This window comes from Drosophila bipectinata, chromosome 3R, assembly GCF_030179905.1.
Source record: "Drosophila bipectinata strain 14024-0381.07 chromosome 3R, DbipHiC1v2, whole genome shotgun sequence".
NCBI classification, from domain to species: domain Eukaryota; kingdom Metazoa; phylum Arthropoda; class Insecta; order Diptera; family Drosophilidae; genus Drosophila; species Drosophila bipectinata.
In genome coordinates, this window is record NC_091739.1 from 9,694,839 (window position 1) to 9,710,433 (window position 15,595).

The 15,595-nt window shown below is 47.0% G+C and overlaps 6 protein-coding genes across 6 annotated transcripts; 2 read left to right on the forward strand and 4 right to left on the reverse strand.

The window, feature by feature from the left end:
* Positions 1–1,681: 1,681 nt before the first annotated feature.
* flip (ankyrin repeat and SAM domain-containing protein flippy) lies at positions 1,682–3,478 on the forward strand. Its single transcript, XM_017246769.3, has 4 exons — positions 1,682–2,364; positions 2,517–2,762; positions 2,822–3,026; positions 3,089–3,478. Exons 1-4 carry the CDS (start codon positions 1,960–1,962, stop codon positions 3,340–3,342), a joined length of 1,110 nt encoding a protein of 369 aa, XP_017102258.2. The 5' UTR covers positions 1,682–1,959; the 3' UTR covers positions 3,343–3,478.
* Positions 3,479–3,561: 83 nt separating this feature from the next.
* On the reverse strand, positions 3,562–5,024 carry LOC108128902 (uncharacterized). The gene is made up of 2 exons (XM_017246767.3): positions 4,713–5,024; positions 3,562–4,660 (listed from the first exon to the last, which is right to left on the reverse strand). The coding sequence occupies exons 1-2, from the start codon at positions 4,945–4,947 to the stop codon at positions 3,708–3,710; spliced, it is 1,188 nt and encodes a 395-aa protein (XP_017102256.2). The 5' UTR covers positions 4,948–5,024; the 3' UTR covers positions 3,562–3,707.
* Positions 5,025–5,121: 97 nt separating this feature from the next.
* Positions 5,122–6,230, reverse strand: LOC108128905 (omega-amidase NIT2-like). The gene is made up of 3 exons (XM_017246770.3): positions 6,118–6,230; positions 5,306–6,058; positions 5,122–5,245 (listed from the first exon to the last, which is right to left on the reverse strand). The coding sequence occupies exons 1-3, from the start codon at positions 6,125–6,127 to the stop codon at positions 5,157–5,159; spliced, it is 852 nt and encodes a 283-aa protein (XP_017102259.2). The 5' UTR covers positions 6,128–6,230; the 3' UTR covers positions 5,122–5,156.
* A 295-nt stretch (positions 6,231–6,525) lies between these two features.
* Positions 6,526–8,067, reverse strand: Or82a (Odorant receptor 82a). The gene is made up of 6 exons (XM_017246334.3): positions 7,724–8,067; positions 7,464–7,641; positions 7,060–7,405; positions 6,843–6,947; positions 6,631–6,783; positions 6,526–6,576 (listed from the first exon to the last, which is right to left on the reverse strand). The coding sequence occupies exons 1-6, from the start codon at positions 8,028–8,030 to the stop codon at positions 6,526–6,528; spliced, it is 1,140 nt and encodes a 379-aa protein (XP_017101823.2). The 5' UTR covers positions 8,031–8,067.
* Positions 8,068–9,334: 1,267 nt separating this feature from the next.
* On the reverse strand, positions 9,335–10,293 carry TwdlV (TweedleV). Its single transcript, XM_017234890.3, has 2 exons — positions 10,205–10,293; positions 9,335–10,122 (listed from the first exon to the last, which is right to left on the reverse strand). Exons 1-2 carry the CDS (start codon positions 10,217–10,219, stop codon positions 9,355–9,357), a joined length of 783 nt encoding a protein of 260 aa, XP_017090379.2. The 5' UTR covers positions 10,220–10,293; the 3' UTR covers positions 9,335–9,354.
* A 3,630-nt stretch (positions 10,294–13,923) lies between these two features.
* On the forward strand, positions 13,924–15,432 carry TwdlG (TweedleG). Its single transcript, XM_017234938.3, has 3 exons — positions 13,924–14,103; positions 14,166–14,847; positions 15,055–15,432. Exons 1-3 carry the CDS (start codon positions 14,089–14,091, stop codon positions 15,222–15,224), a joined length of 867 nt encoding a protein of 288 aa, XP_017090427.2. The 5' UTR covers positions 13,924–14,088; the 3' UTR covers positions 15,225–15,432.
* The last annotated feature ends 163 nt before the right edge of the window (positions 15,433–15,595 follow it).

Sequence of the window (15,595 nt, forward strand, 5' to 3'; positions counted from 1 at the left end):
TTTTGTTTACTTTTTTCTGATGAAAATTGACACGTGAATCATGCCCACCATCAAGGAGCACTCCGGAAAAACCCATGATCGCCGATGTTCATATCTCCGCCATTTTGAATTGAAAACAAATTTTTTTTTAGAATTTATAAAGCTCATTAGTTGCATTAAATAGAAATAAAAGTGGAAAAATCCTATCTCAACTAGTTTAGTCACAAGAAATTCCTGAAAAACCGTGCCGTTTCAACGCGGTCAGGGTGGCGTAACCCCTTAAGCCATACACGTCATCATGCGGTTGCGGGGCCCATTACTTTGATTAGAATCAAACCCATTTTACTTTATGCCACCTGTTATGGTATTCTGCTCCTTGGGCTCAATCCTCCCGGCCTCATCATGCTTCCTGTTGTTTCCTTCCATCCTCCAGCCCGGAGTAAGGCGCACTTCATCGTCTATTGGCTTTGTTATGGTTTTTTTTTTGGCCCTGTCTCTTGCCATTTTTCCTCCTGCCTCTCGTCATCGGTCGACGCGTCGAAAGGCAAATTGGGCACATTTGGCGCTTGGCTGCCGTTTTCGGCTTATTTCGACTCTAATGATAGCCGCGAGACTACCCAGGCGCTCCGTTCGCCTGGAGATTTTCCCGGAGCTGTAAACAACAATGTGTCGTTACATCATGCAGAGGACGCCTACGCAGCCAAGTCCTGTGGGTCCAATTGGTAACAATTTGTTAAAATTGCACAGCGAAAACCCGTTTTTAAACCAACCTATCCTATCAGCAGATAATCTTTACCTCTAAATGGGGTAAAAGGTGTCCCAAGGGAGGCAGAGCTCATTCATGAAAACAGAAGGAACTTTCCAAGTTCAACTTTCTTCAAACTGTCCTTTTATCTCAACTCTTTAAACATTCAAAACTGTCTCCAAAAGTGAATGGAATTACTTATTTAATAGCTAGTTAGTTTTACTAACTTTTCCGTTCAACTTAAGACTACAGCACCCATCTACAGAATCAAATTAATAAGTTGCCTGTCACGAAATAATGAAGGCAGCTCCAGCTCCCTCCTCCAGGGGCACTTGCGGTCGTTTTCAATCAATGAGGATTCATCAGCAGCCGCTGCAAAGATGACAACTGAACTTCTCTTCACTTCAGCCGCAGACAATGTCATTTTGGCCCGCAAAAGCACAAACCCAAACCCAATCCCAAACCCAAGCTGGCGGATTGAAAACGAAAAGTATGGAGTGTGGGAGGACTTAAGCCGAGGAATGGGATGGAATAGGATGGGGGCATATGACTGGCAGAGTGGCTTAATTTAAAACGGTTTCATGTTGTGATTTTGACAAATGATAATTTTTTGCATGTGTATGTGTCGGTTGTCGGTGGTCGGTTGTCGGGCTTTGTGTTTGACATGTCAGTGGAGCCCCGGCTGGCGCAGAGATACTCGAAACCGTATCTCCTCCGCAGCTCCATGGGGGCGATGATGAGCTGGCACAATGTTCCGGACAGATAAATTCCAGGGCCCCGGAAAAATATTCCGAATCATCGCTGGCTCGACCGTCATATCGCCGGGACATTGTCAAAGGCTCGTTAAGTAAGTAACACCAACGCACGCCGGGGCGAAAAAGTTTCAGTTTCTTTCGGGTACATTAAAAACTATGTAAGCCCAGCACTTGAGGGCTGGGCCAGGGGCAATATCAGCACATCCGGGCGAACAAAAGGGAGTCGCCTGTCGGGGACAGCAAGCGGGCAATCAGGATTCAACAGCCCACAACCGCACACAGCGGCACTGCACCAATTTATTGACTTAACAGCAAAAAAAAAAATCAAAATCCACTTCCCCAGCTTTAGCTTTGGCTCTCCGTTACCATGGTCGTTTCCATGGTGCTGCTTTTTCTATTACCGGACTCAGAGCGGAAGCAGGACTTTACGGGCATCTGGCCAGGAGCAATAGGGCGAGGAAATTGGCTAAATGTGTATGAATGGCAAGCAGCATGGATGAAAGTGCTCCGGCCAATCGACGGACTTCCAATGAAGTAGAACAAAGTGACAGTGAGTTGGAAATTGAATTGGAACAGCCTCTGAAACCCGATCCAGGGCCATCAAATGGCACCGAATTGGCCTGGCCTAATTTCGAGGCTCGGGTATTAAAGTCCACGGTCAACAGCGTTACCCTCGAATGGACGCTTCTGGAAAGTGCCTTGGTCTACAGAATCGAGAAGTACCATAAGCGGAGGTCCTGGCAGCAGGTGGAGTGGACCTCCAGCTCTCCAGTGGAGGTGACCAAATTGGAAGAAAACTTTGTATACCGCCTGCGTATCAAAGCTTTGCAACTCGCCGAGGATGGAGGACGCTACGTACCAATGTCTATATCACCTGATGTTATTGTAAATATTTAACTAGAATCTATTAAAAGTTACGAAGTTTAATAAACCTTTCAATTGGGAACCATATAGCATCTTAAGTGCATGAAAGTGATACTCATTTTCTAACTGATGAACTAACTAACATAAACTTAATATTCATTACTACTGTTAAGGCCTCCACTGTGGCAGCCCAACCTTCCACCAACTGCCTAAGCCGCGCCATCAGGAAGGGCCAACAGTTTCTGGTCAAGCGGATGCTGCGCCGACGGCCGAGTCTGATAGAGTACCCGGCCCCCAACGGATTCCTGCCGTTGGCCAATGCCATCATCCAAGGAGAGATGTGCATCATAGATGTCCTGCTCTCCGCCGGCTGCAGTGTCCACCTCGGCAATCCGGGCAATGGTCGCACCCCGCTTCATGTCTGTAAAGGCTTCTTTCTGCTTTCGACAATGACCGACCGGCTCTGTTTCCGTTCCAGCTAGCCTTCTACTACGGACACTTGCCGTCGGCTCGCATCCTGCTGAACAAGAAGGCCAACCTGGAGGCGAAGGACAGCAATGGCATGACCCCTGCGCACTGCGCCGTGGACGCTAACCAGCTAGCGATGGTGAACTTTGCCCTCGAGTCTGGCGCCGAGATGGAGGCCAGAGACTCTTGCGGCTGGACCCTCCTCATGCGAGCGGGTAAGAACCGCGGAAAGGGGTGTTCCTCTCAAACGGAATTTTAACTTGTTTTTGGGGTTCAGTGGTTATGGACGCAGACCTGGAGCTCATCAAACTTCTGGTAACCCACGGCGCAGACCTGGCGGCTCTGGATGGTGTTGGAAGTTCCTGCATCGACTTGGCGAAACTCTACCACAGGGCAGAGGCGGCGGATTACTTCGAGAGGGTGTTAAAGTTTAGGCTGGAAAAGACTGCTGCGACCGCAGACGCGGTCACAAAGGAACCAACTCGAAATGCCACTGAAAAGGATTTCCCCGGCGGGAAGGAAGGACAATAAGAGGGCTTTAATGGGTGGCCGCGTCTGAATGCGAGGGATTCGAGGAATTTTATTTTTCCTCGTTTCAAGCTGAAATAATTTCGAGGAAGCTCAGTTAAGGACGCGCCACGCCCTATGGAGGTCCGGGGTTGGATAATGAGCATGTAAATTTGGCTTGGCATTTACACTTTTTCCTGAGAAAAAATGAGAAAGATATTTGGAATGCCTTCACTTCAGAGACTCTTTACAATACAAGTTATATAATGATTAAGGTTATACAGGCAAAAAATAAACAATTTTTAAAGGATGAAGTCTATACTACAAAGATACTGGTATTGTTTAAAAAAATGTGTGTTTTCAACTGCTGGTGAGAATAAAGTCGAATATTATACGCAATTCATGGGGTTCTCAGTCTGGAATCCGCACGAATATATGTTGAAGAAGTCCGGATTCTGGTTGAGCCCGAGGTAGAAGACGTGCTCTGCCAAGTCCTTGCCAAACTCACAGAAGTTCTGGGCGTAGAGAGTGAAGAAGAGACGCTTGTTGTTCAGGTGATACTTCTGGAGAATAGAGTTCTCCTGGTCGTAGATTTCCTGGTTTTGCGGCTGGGACACGATCCACGACGAGTAATCTCGCCATGCATTGCGGAAGCTCTTCAGATAGATGACGGCCAGCATCCGGGCCTCGTCCAGAACGTTGACAAACTGCGGCAGCTTCAAGCACTCCACCGCCTCCCGGAACCGCGTAAAGTCCCTTTGCCGCTCCGTACTGTTGAAGAGCGTCATGTAGAGGTGGACGGTGAAGGTGGAGTAGTAGTACGACATCGGCTTGTTGCGACTCTGGTGGAGATACAGGCTCCAGTCCAACATGGTGCGCTGCACGCCCAGCTCGTACGTGGAGTTTAGCTTCCTATGCTGCTCCAGGTTGCGGACATTGTGCTCGTAGCTCTCCCGATAGATGCGCAGGGAGCGGTACTCGCGGTTGAGGTCCCCGGCGTGGAAGTAGATCTTCGGCGATTTGAACTTCTGCTTGTAGGTGCTCAGTTTCGCGAGGATTGGGTGAGAGCTGAAGTCGTTCTTGGCTGTGCGGACGAATCGGTCCAGGACGCCCAGGAAGTCGTCCAGCTCGTGGGAACTGCCTTCCAATAGGGGCTTGGTGATAATATATCCGAACAGGGGCTTGAAGTACTCGAAGGTTTGGCGATAGCAATCCTCCAGGGCGTGCTTCGAGTTGCAGGAAATGAAAAAGTCGAGCAGCTTTTGCTTGGCCTCGAACTGCTCCGGATCGTTCTGCAGGTCCGTCATCAGCTGGAAGAGCTCGCTCATCTGCGGCATGTGACCTGTGGAATCGAGAGTCGGCATGAGGCATCAGGACTCCCAAAATCTACCTACCCATGATGGAAAAAAGCGGCTTATTCCGGCTGCACACATAGTCGAAGTAGCTTTCACAGGCATACTTTTCCGGGTTGATCGATCGCTGCAAGCGCATGGCCAGTCCCTCCAGGTCCTTGATCCGCAGCTTCGAAAGGTGGCGCACATAGCCTACTTGGGCCTGCCCCGTCCCAACCCAAAAGCTGAGCAGTAGGGCCACTGATACGGCCAGCCCCGCGAGCTTAGTGCCTGACATGGTTTAGCTTTGTTTGCGTTCTGGCTTGCTCGCGCTCTCGAAGCCACTGCGCACCCAGATCGGAGCCCTCTAGCTTGCCGAGTAGTGCTCCGATTCCGGCTGCCCCTGATTGCGAGCACTTCCGAGCCGGGGCCGATAAGCACTTCATGCCGTATCACCAAATTACACTCCCGCTGTTTTAAAGAGTACTTTATTCGTTTAAAAAGATTCTACAACTTGGGGGCCTTTGCGTAGACATCTGTGCGCCGCTGCTTGAAGATGGGAATCTGCCTCCGTACTTGCTCAACCACGTCGAAGTCTGGGGGAGAACAAGAACCCATAACTCTAAGGTTTTCATCGAAAAGCATTCCCAACTCACCAATTTCTTCCACTATGAACTCGCATCCCTCGCCCGCCTCGCGCTGCACCTGAGCCCAGGGATTCACGATCATGGAGTGCCCGTAGGCCACATAGCCGGACATGTTGTCCCTGGCCGGCGAGCAGGTGACCACGTACAGCTGGTTGTCCGTGGCCCGGGCTCGCTGGAGGAGCTCCCAGTGCATGGGCCCCTGACAGATGCAAAAGGCGGATGGGTAGACTATCATAGTGCATCCCATGTTGCGGTAGATCCGGGCAAGTTCCTCGAATCGCTTGTCGTGGCAGATGCCAATGCCGACCTTTTGCTGTCCGATCTGGACAACAGTCAGGTCGGATCCGGCCGTCAGGACAGCCGCCTCATCAAATTCTACGCCACCGGCGTTTTCGGGCTCAATTTTCATGGTGAAGAGGTGGATCTTTCGATGCTTGGCCAGGAGCTTCCCGTCGGGTCCCCAGACGGTGCATGTGTTGTACAGCTTTCCGGCATCGCGCTCCACAATGCTGCCGCCGATTATGTAGATGCCCAGCTTGAGAGCGAGTTGCGACAAGGTGGTGCAGGTTGGGCCCTCGGGAACCGACTCGGCGAACTTGGGAAAGTCCTCCTGGCTATAGGGGGCGTTGAAGCTCTCCGGCAGAATGGCCAGTTGCAGCTTTGGATTATCCGCCTTCAGCTGTGTTACGGCGGAAACCGCCCGCCGTACATTAGCGTCCACATCGTTGCCCACGGGCAGCTGGAGCAGTGCTAGGGTAAGCTCTGCGAGAGATCTGAAGGGTTAGTCGAGAACTAGGTGGAGGTTATCCAAAGCGACTCACTGTTGGTCATATTCGGGAAATTGAAAGATTGAACGCAGCGCCACCGAACGATGAAGCTGACTGTCGACTCCAAAGCGAGGAGCTGCCCATTTATAGCACCTATAGCATCAGAATGCATCCATGTGGTCGCCGACCAGAATATGTACTATGTACGGCAAGGTGATGCAGTCAGCTGAGGTCAACCACTCAAGTAAACAAACATTATTATTTACATATATTGACGGCACACGATAAGGGGCTTGCTAATACTTTTAGATTGATAATTCTTTGTAATTGTTGGAATTTTAAACAGCAAATTAGTTTAAAGGAAAACCGCCAAAGGGTGATAAGCAATCGTCTAAAGTAAGGTCGGTTCTATGAAGCTATTATTTTAATTGGCGAATAAATAATAATTAATAAGATTAATCACTACTCGATAGATTTTATTAGAGTAATCAGCGACATTGCAGTTCTGCAAATCTAAAAAAAATTTAAATCAATAAACTTGTTGATACTAACGATAAGTAACTATACCGCCACAAAATTAGCCAACGAGGCCTCATAGAAGCCGGCCTTAATCAGGACCTCCCTCTGCGAGCGTAGGATGATGAAGGCCAGAGATTTCCGAATGGTGGTGGTGGCCAAGTGCCAGTCGGATAGTCGCACAGCAATGTCAACTTTTAAACTCTGCAGTTAAATGGTTACATTTTATGAAGAATACTAGTAAGTATTTCTTAGGCACAGACCTCTACTTTTATAATCTCTCCCCCATAGCAGTACATAAACAATTGCAACATGATGGAGCCCAAAAACGAGAGGTATACTAGCAGATCCATAATTGAGTCCAATCGCTATAAGAAATCGAACAAGAATCGGCATATACAAGGTTCATCTTACAACTTAATGGTACAATTATAGTTATATGTACTTATATTAAAGCCAATATGGCATTAAGGAACTTACCGTGACTAGTTGATAGATTATGACTCCCACCTGCAGCGATGTTATAAAGAACTGTCCAAAAACAATGGGGGTATAGATGACACGCAAATGCTTGGACATAGAGAGCAGCTCCACATGGTAGTCCACAACAGATCGCAGGGCTGCCCGAACCTCTCGCTCCGACAGGGCATAGTTGAAGTTCTCAATGTCCCGCTGCAGGGTCTGGAAATGGGCCCGCAGATTGATGGCGAAGGAGATAAATAGTCCGTCCACGGCAGAGGCGTAGGTAACAACGACCACGGTGACGAAGACGGTGTACAGGAATCCCACTTCGTAGCCCGGAGTGTTGACATCGTTGAAAGGGAACCTGGAAAAGGCGAATGCCCCAATCAAATACCCGGTAACTCGACGGTCACTTCACTTACTTCATCGGCATGGGCAGCTCTCGGATGTATGTCGTGCCCCTCCATTTGCTGGCAATAATGGCAACAATGGGTCCGAGCATAAAGTAAAGGCCAGTGATGCCGCAGGAGATGCAATAGGCCCGTCCCAGCAAGGAGGCTACCTTGTTGGCGGCTGCCACGTAACCGTATCCGTCCCCATCTGCGTTCCGTTTATTTGCTGGCGAGAGTTTGAGGTTCGAGACAAATTATAAATAGATTGAGGATTAGAAGGAGACTATTACATTGCTGATGCATTTCCCTGAAACGCTGAATCATTCGCCAAAAGTCCTGCTTGTAAGCCAGAAAGGTTGTGATCTTAATCACGGTCAGCATATTGGTGAGGACAACACTTAGACAGGCCGTGACCTTCTCCATGTCCTCGCGATTGTAGACAATGTACGAGATAAGAGGGTACTGGGCCGACACGACGAAGGCCAGGGAAACTATGTGCTTCACGCTCAACTTTCCATCGGAGATGCTATTCTCGTGACCGCCGGTGTGGCCCATGGCCCGGAGACAGTTCTCCTGAAGCTGAAACAGGCGGCCCATGGCTCTTCTTTCCGGAGTGACAATTCCGGACGGATGACCACGCATGTTATACCAGCCACCAAATATATTTTAATTGTCTTATTGATTAGTTAATTATTTGTTTCCCAGCGTGTCTTCACAATTTACAACTAATTACCGTGATTTGTGCTGTAAAACGACGTGTTGACACAATAATAGTGACATTTGTTTTGATTGAAAAATTGCTGGTTATTATAACCAGGCTAATGCATGGGGCTAATTGGATACCGAGTTATGAAAACTGCAGCCTATGGTATAAGAAGAGTATGTTTATTATTCCAGATTACCTAGAGCATATAATAATAAACCATAATATTTTTAGATTTCTATAAAAATATTAGAAAATGTTGGCTTTGTTTTCTTTCTTATTTTGACTCAGGCACGTTTGGTAATGAATATTAAGGGTATACTTCTTTAAACCAATAAAAAAGTACATTTTCCTGGAAAAAATAATACATGTTTGCTTCCCCATTTTTTCGTTTATTGATTTTCAAGACCTAGAGATTTGTAGCTTTTGTGTTTCGTCACAACAATGGCTTTACAATGGCTTTGATTATTTTTGGCTGCGGAATTGGCAATGCTTTTCTGGTGAATAGTTGCTTGCGGTGCAATTAAATATTTCCAAGTAATGATGATCCAATGCGGCGAGACTTTTGTTCAATATTAGGTTCATACATCACGCACAATGTGCGTAATTAAAGGGGAACTCCCACTGAGGAGCTCCAACGAAAATCAAGGTATACTGGCCCGGTACCCGGTACTATCTTTCCTGGTCTACCTCGTGCCTGGTATATTTTTATTTAGACTATACATTTTATAAGAGATCACTGACACTGACAGAAGACCATTGTATGTTAAACTAGGATAATTAAACGGAGGGTGGCCATTTCTTCAGGAAAGATGGTATGTTAAAGTATTTAAAAATAATAAAATATTTTCGATAGAATGTCATATTTTCCTATTAGTTTTTAGATACCTAAATATTCCTTTTTTAATAAGCATTAAAGTAAAGATTTGGCTTGGAAATCACCCCCTTTACCAAATTCTTCAATAATAACAATTAAAACTGGAGATTGGGGACGTAAAGTACTAGAGTGTTTTAAGACTTTTGTTTGTAGAAAAGACTGACTATCTTGAAAATATTATTTTCTAACAACCTGCAGATAAAGTTTTACCAAGTTTAAAGTATTTTACCATAAAATAAAAGTTTGATTTAAAATTCAACAACGATTTACATTTATTAGAAACAACAATATTGGCAGGACGATCAATAATTTGATCCGGGTTCCTTGCTCAGCTCAACTGCTTAGAAATTGGGTGGCAGGTATGCGTTGCCTGTGTGGGATCCAGCCGAGCCGGTGGACACGATCTGGCCAGCGCCAGTGGCTCCGATGCCGGATCCAGCCTCAACATGGCCGTCGCTTCCACCCAGGGCACCAATCACGGAGGTAACGGGAGCGACTCCCTCATCGGTCAGCTGGCTGCTTCCGCCCAGAGCATCGTACTGGGCCTGGATCTGCTGCTGGGCGTGAGCGGCCTCCTCGTTGGTCTTGTACTTGATGAAGAAGACCTCGGGCTTGCTGGTGGAGCTGGACTGCTCGACAACCTCGGCGTTCACGTCGCTCTCGCCCTTCTTGCTCAGCACGTAGATGACGGTCTTCTCCTCGTTGGCGGCGGGGCTGATCTTGATAGTCTTCCTGTTGTTGCGCTGGGGCGACTTGATGAACACCACGTTGTAGTTGCGCTTGGGCACGCCGACGGTGATGTGACGCTCCTTGTAGTCCTCAGCCTCCTCAGGAGCAGAGTGGATGAAGAAGCGCTTGGAGACGATGGCCTGGGGCTGCTGCTGGACCTGGTGCTGCTGCTGGTGGTGGACGGTCTGGACAGCGGGCTGCTGGTAGAAGGCTTGCTGCTGTTGCACTGGCTGCACGGCTTGCACCACCTGCTGCGGGGCGCCGCCCTGGAAGAAGGTGGCCCCACCGCCGGATGTGCTAATACCGCCAAAGCCAGACGGGCCGGGGTTGTAGTTGTAGCCCTGAGGGGCGGCCAGCGCCACGGCGGCAAGACACAGGACCTGGATGAGAGTAAAGCAGAAAAGGTTAATTAGCCGCAATCCTTGGCTGGCTCCTTTATCCTCATCCGCTTATGGGACTTACAATGAATCCACGCATTTCTGGGCTTGGTTGAGCTGCTTGAGTGGGTTTGGAAGGATGGAGGTTTTGCTTCTGTTACTGCTCGCTGTGAACTGTATGACTTTCGGAGGTTCGGAGCGTCTTTTATACATATCTCGTATCTTACACATTTTCCAACTCCGTCGCGCCGACACTCGAAAGTTAATAGGTGAAGTTCAACAATGATCCGAAGCTGCCAAAAAGAGCGCACAGCCTCGATTTGTTGCATGTTCATTGTATTTGTTTTAGTTCGTTTTATCTTCTTCTTCTGCGGGGCTCTTCTTCGCCATTTACCATTTACCTTCGCCTCTACGGTGGTTTGGTGGCTCGGTGGTTCGCATCCCTCATTAAATGGCGAGACTTGCTTGTAGTTGCTGGCAATACATGGCCAATTAGCGTGGTTCCCCTGGTCGGTCTTTGTTGTAGCACTTAATTGTTAGCCCCGATATAGCCATACAGCGATACTCCGAGGCAGTGATCCGCCGGAGCCGGGTCTGCGTTTGCCCAATGGAGGCACCTACTCCGCACAGCGCGCATCGATTAAATATTATTAAAAGAGAAATTGCATAAGCATTTAATCAGTATTAGTATTAGTCCGACGTGCAGCTAGGAATGCCACCTCTCACCCCGTCGTGATGAGTCAATCAAGTGTCCGGTCTCCGGATAATCAGCCCGTGTTGCGGCCACTCAGCGTCTTCGTGCCCCTGGATGAAGACCTGCACGACCTGCGCCATTTTGAGTTGTCAGGCCAAATTAATGACCAGCCGGCTCAGTATTTGCCTATGTCCCTCAAGTCGATCGTTTCTTCACCAGATGCCAGTCGGGCCATTTACCATTTATCATGTCTAGCGGTGGGCTCAGACTTTCTTGGGTACTGGGGGCCAAATACCCTTTTGATTATGTATTTCGGAAAATCGTTTAGGGTCCCATTTATGCCCCGGACAGGGCCGCATCGTGTTAAATGCCCCTCGAACACTTGCGGTCTGTGTAATGAGCCGTTTACATGAATGAACGGCGATTGGGCTCCTCCTCCCCGGATCTCATACCCTTCAGCGGAGCTTCGTGGGCAGCTAATGAACATGCCATGTCCACTCTCCATTTACGCATCTCAGCACCCAAAATCGATTATCAGCGACTTGTTTTCGAAGCATAGCAGTTCTCGGAATCACTCCGTCGGATGATGGTTGCACATTTCCTCTAAGCTTATTACAAACACATGTGTTAGCCGTTCAATGAATGGCCAATATTGAAAAGAGAAATTTTGCTACACAGCCGATTGCTTAAGACATGTATTAAATATATAATATTATTGATTTTATCTGAAATATAAATTTGAAAGAGTATTTTTTATACATACAGTATTACAAGTAAGAATAAATTGGATGATTAAAGTTATAACATATTTGCAGAATTTAAAGGCCTTAGAAGCAAGCTTAAAACTTTTCTAGTTAAAAGTAAATAAAGTATGCTGCCTAATGAAAAGCTTGATACAGTTTCTAACAATTTGTAATTAATCATAAAACATATAATATGTAATATGGACAAAGAGTGGCCTTATCTATTTTAGATTTATAACGCAGATATACGAAATAGTTGTCCCAAATATTTTCTCATAAAATGATTTTACAAAAGCCGCAGACCATCAATTTCCTAATAATAGATTAATTTCAAGACTTTGAGAGAAATTATCAATTTAAATTCTAATACTTAAACTACTTTAATTTTTAATAAAAAACAAAGATGCATAAAAGTATGCAACAGCATAGAAAAAAATGTGTTTATTAGGTTAAGACGGAGGGACGGGAGGAATACCGGTTAGCATGTAGTCGAGAGTCTCCATCTTAGCTAACTATGAGTTATGCTATAAGCCAGAAATGAACCTGTTAAGGTAAGAGAGCTGATCCTGATCCAATGATTAACCAGTATTTTGTTTTTCATAAGTATTGGTTAAGGCGTAGTTTCCATTTCCGTTTCCGTTTTGGTATGTTTATAGAAAGATTATACTTATCAATAATTTGGTCTAAAACGTTTCAAACGTATTTCTTACAAACTATCTTTAAGGGTTATTATCAATGATTAGAAATGATTATAAAATAGGTTACAGTATTTCTCAACTTTAAGCCATTTCGTTTATTCGTTTATTTTCCGTTTTCGTTTACTTAAGTTAACAAATGTATCATCCAATATATAATCTACGCTGCTTTTTTGATTCTTTTTACTTCAATTCAATACCTCCCAATTAAAACAACAATTAAAAAATTAAACAAAAATTAACCAACCAATTTCATTTGAAAGAGTAATTTATTTTTTGTTTTGAGACACACTGCTGGGTGCCATTATCAAGCAATCCGCGGTCATTTGCCATTCGCGGGATTTGGTTATTGATTAATATTTGGAATTGGTGTTTTTATAATATTTTAATTATTTAATTCACTTTGTTTATATCTCCGCGGTCTAATCTCGCCACCTCAAGCCTTGACCATGTTAATTTCCCACGAACGAATGGGCCCGAAAGAGAAATTGATGAAATTCAAAAGGGAAATAGAAAGATACTCTTGAGAGATGGAACTGAATGGCTGGATTGGCGTTAATGGCGCTAATTGCGTTGCCCAACTCCAGAGGCTAATGAGGCTCACGAATCCCTCCCACATTTTGCATTAGGTTGGGGGAGGAGTCCAGGAGTCGAGGACGCACTCGGTTGCACCTCCATGGCATCGTCAAGGGGCGGATTGCACAACCTGTCTGTCAAAACTTTGGATGCCGATGTACATATTCTCGGAGCAAAAAGTATGCAGGGAAACAATACACGCTACCCGGTCATTTGAAGGGATTGTGTTTCATTTCGACCCCCGCCATGCATATGTTTTTTTGATAAATCCCCAGTCATACATCAAAACATCATCATCATTTATCTTGCTAGGGTCTACTCCGAAATTATGACCCACATCTTCCAGCGATGGACATTGATTGAAGCTCCAACCTCAACCGACAGCGGTGACGGCGACTCGGACGGCAGCGACCGTTTGCCAAAAATTACCTTAATTGTTTGCCCAAAAGAGGCCCGTCAAGCTCGTATCATAGTCATCCTCGGGTCTACTGCATTTATGATTATATAATATCATCCATGTTTGGCCAAATTAAGTTGGGGAGCCCGCCGAAATGATCCGAGATCTTTAGTAATTGGGTCATCGGAAATCAAAGCAATTCACGTAAAAATCGCCAAAACGCACACGGACGACGGCTACGGACGGCTCTTCAAATTGACGCCATTACTAATGAGATTATCGTGTGATTTATGCAAGTCGCTATGCGAGATTGTTAATCCCAGAGATTCGTCAATTATGAGCCGGGCATCAGCACATCAACGATGAAAGCCAGCGAAATTGCTGGCCCAAAACAAAGCCCAAAGTTATTTTTGTAAAGTTATCGCATATGACTTCCGGCTAGATGGCTTTTGGCTCTTTCTTCTCTTGACCAAGTCGGAGAGATGACGCAGGGCTTTGGCTTTGGCTTCGAAGATCGGAGTTTGGGTTTTTTGTTATTATTTTTATTTTTTTCTTGGTATCTGGCCACAATAGACACCGCTATCTCAAGGTTGTTTGTAAAAACGCAAGCGGGTTCGTAAAAAGCGGTGGCTTACTAGACGCTCTTCGTCCGCATCTTCGTGCGTCTGAAGTCGCATTTGTGGTCTCAGTTTCAGTTTCAGTTAAGCTTTTCGCCTCATCAGCAGGCCAGATTCGTGAGCGACATTTTCGAGTCAGCGGCTTATAAGTCCGGGCAGCCAGTGATTAGCATTTAGTCGAATTTTGATTGCCAAGGGTCCAGGTACCTCAGAGACATCTCAATCTCAGTCTCAATCTCCATTGGAAATGCGTGTCTTTATTGTAAGCTCCCGTCTCAGATTCCGCAGTGGATGCACTTATCTGATGGCCTTGTTTCTTGCCAGGTTTCTTGCCTTCTGGGCCTGACGGTGGCTGCGCCCCAAGGATACAGCTACAGTCAAGTCCAACAGCAGCAGCCATCCGCGCCCCTGCAGCTGCCCGGAATTCCCCAGATTCCCCAGATTGCCAGCTTTGCCGAGCAGACTCTGCTTCAGCAGGCTCTACAGGCCCCCAAGGTGCAGCAGGTGTTGTCCGGCGGCAGTGCCAGCTACTCCACGGCCCCCCAGCAGTACCAGACGCAGCCTCAGCAGTACCAGCAGCAGCCTACGCAGCTAACCGGCAACTTTGCTTACAACGCCCTGCCCCAGCAACAGAGCTACCAGCCGCAACAACAGCAGCAGCAACAGCACCTGGTCTCCAAGGACATATATGTGCATGTACCGCCAGCTGAGGAGCCCGAGGAGCGGTACCCTCAGCCCGTCCTTTCTCCGGCACCTCCTCGCAAGCACTACCGCATTGTGTTCATCAAGGCGCCCACGCCCAGCGTGAGTAAGGCGGCTCTGCGCATCAAGCAGGCTCCCGTGGAGGAGAAGACCATCATCTACGTCCTGACCAAGAAGCCCGATCCCCTGGACCTGCAGACGGCCATCGAGGAGATCGCCCCCAAGCAGCCCAGCAAGCCGGAGGTCTTCTTCATCAAATACAAGACCCAGGAGGAAGCAGCACATGCGCAGCGCACCATCCAAGGTAAGCAGCACCCACATCTTGGTCGATCCGCTCTTGAAAGCCTCATCAATATGCGACAATCTTCGCCATGGGCACTGTAGTGTTTTTGTTACGGCTTTTCTCAAGTGTTGGGCCTTGTGGCTCAAATCATTTGTCACCAACTGCGAATTCGTCAATCCATCTAGCGCTTCTAAGTTAAACTAACCTCCATACTTGGTTCTTTTTCAGCTCAATATGACCAGCTTGGAGGTACCTCCCAGGTCTCTGATGAGGGGATCGCACCCGTGACTTCGGTCATTGGTGTCCTGGACAACCCAGCTACCGGAAACGCTGCCCTCGGGGGTCTGACGGGCGGCAGCCTGGCCAGCAAGTACCTGCCCGCCCACCTGCGCACTTAGGCGATGGAATTTCCGATGCCAAGCCAAAAGGACTGCCGTATCTTTAAGTTCCCAGTTGTTGTATATATTTAGATAAATTAACTTGACTTTGATTTGCCAACCCATCCGTATCACAGTGTTGCAATTATCAAATAAAAAAGAGATTGGAGCTCGGCGGCCGTAAATTTATGGCTCGTGATGCCCAAAAAATGTTACAAAAAAGTATATATTTTCTATTGCCCATATTACGACACCCATTAGCCCATTGATCCAGTAATCAATAGACAACGCAGACTGTGCGGGAGCCGGAGCGGGGAAACCGGTCGCACTAATTAGCATATGATTCGGGTTGAATAACACCGATTAGGCAATATGAAAACTTGATTACAAAG

What these genes read in the sequence shown, in the direction of transcription:
- Or82a (XM_017246334.3), bottom strand. Translation starts at nt 8,030, where the DNA reads ATGGGCCGCCTGTTTCAGCTTCAGGAGAACTGTCTCCGGGCCATGGGC. An exon ending in CAGGGAAATGCATCAGCAAT is followed by an intron (nt 7,642 to 7,723) that starts GTAATAGTCTCC and finishes AACGGAACGCAG; the next exon opens with ATGGGGACGGATACGGTTAC. An exon ending in CGTTGGCTAATTTTGTGGCG is followed by an intron (nt 6,577 to 6,630) that starts GTATAGTTACTT and finishes AATTTTTTTTAG; the next exon opens with ATTTGCAGAACTGCAATGTC.
- flip (XM_017246769.3), top strand. Translation starts at nt 1,960, where the DNA reads ATGGCAAGCAGCATGGATGAAAGTGCTCCGGCCAATCGACGGACTTCC. An exon ending in CTATATCACCTGATGTTATT is followed by an intron (nt 2,365 to 2,516) that starts GTAAATATTTAA and finishes ACTACTGTTAAG; the next exon opens with GCCTCCACTGTGGCAGCCCA. An exon ending in GACCCTCCTCATGCGAGCGG is followed by an intron (nt 3,027 to 3,088) that starts GTAAGAACCGCG and finishes TTTGGGGTTCAG; the next exon opens with TGGTTATGGACGCAGACCTG.
- LOC108128905 (XM_017246770.3), bottom strand. An exon ending in GTTCATAGTGGAAGAAATTG is followed by an intron (nt 5,246 to 5,305) that starts GTGAGTTGGGAA and finishes GTTCTCCCCCAG; the next exon opens with ACTTCGACGTGGTTGAGCAA.
- TwdlG (XM_017234938.3), top strand. An exon ending in TGCGCAGCGCACCATCCAAG is followed by an intron (nt 14,848 to 15,054) that starts GTAAGCAGCACC and finishes GTTCTTTTTCAG; the next exon opens with CTCAATATGACCAGCTTGGA.
- LOC108128902 (XM_017246767.3), bottom strand. Translation starts at nt 4,947, where the DNA reads ATGTCAGGCACTAAGCTCGCGGGGCTGGCCGTATCAGTGGCCCTACTG. An exon ending in GCCGCTTTTTTCCATCATGG is followed by an intron (nt 4,661 to 4,712) that starts GTAGGTAGATTT and finishes TCGATTCCACAG; the next exon opens with GTCACATGCCGCAGATGAGC.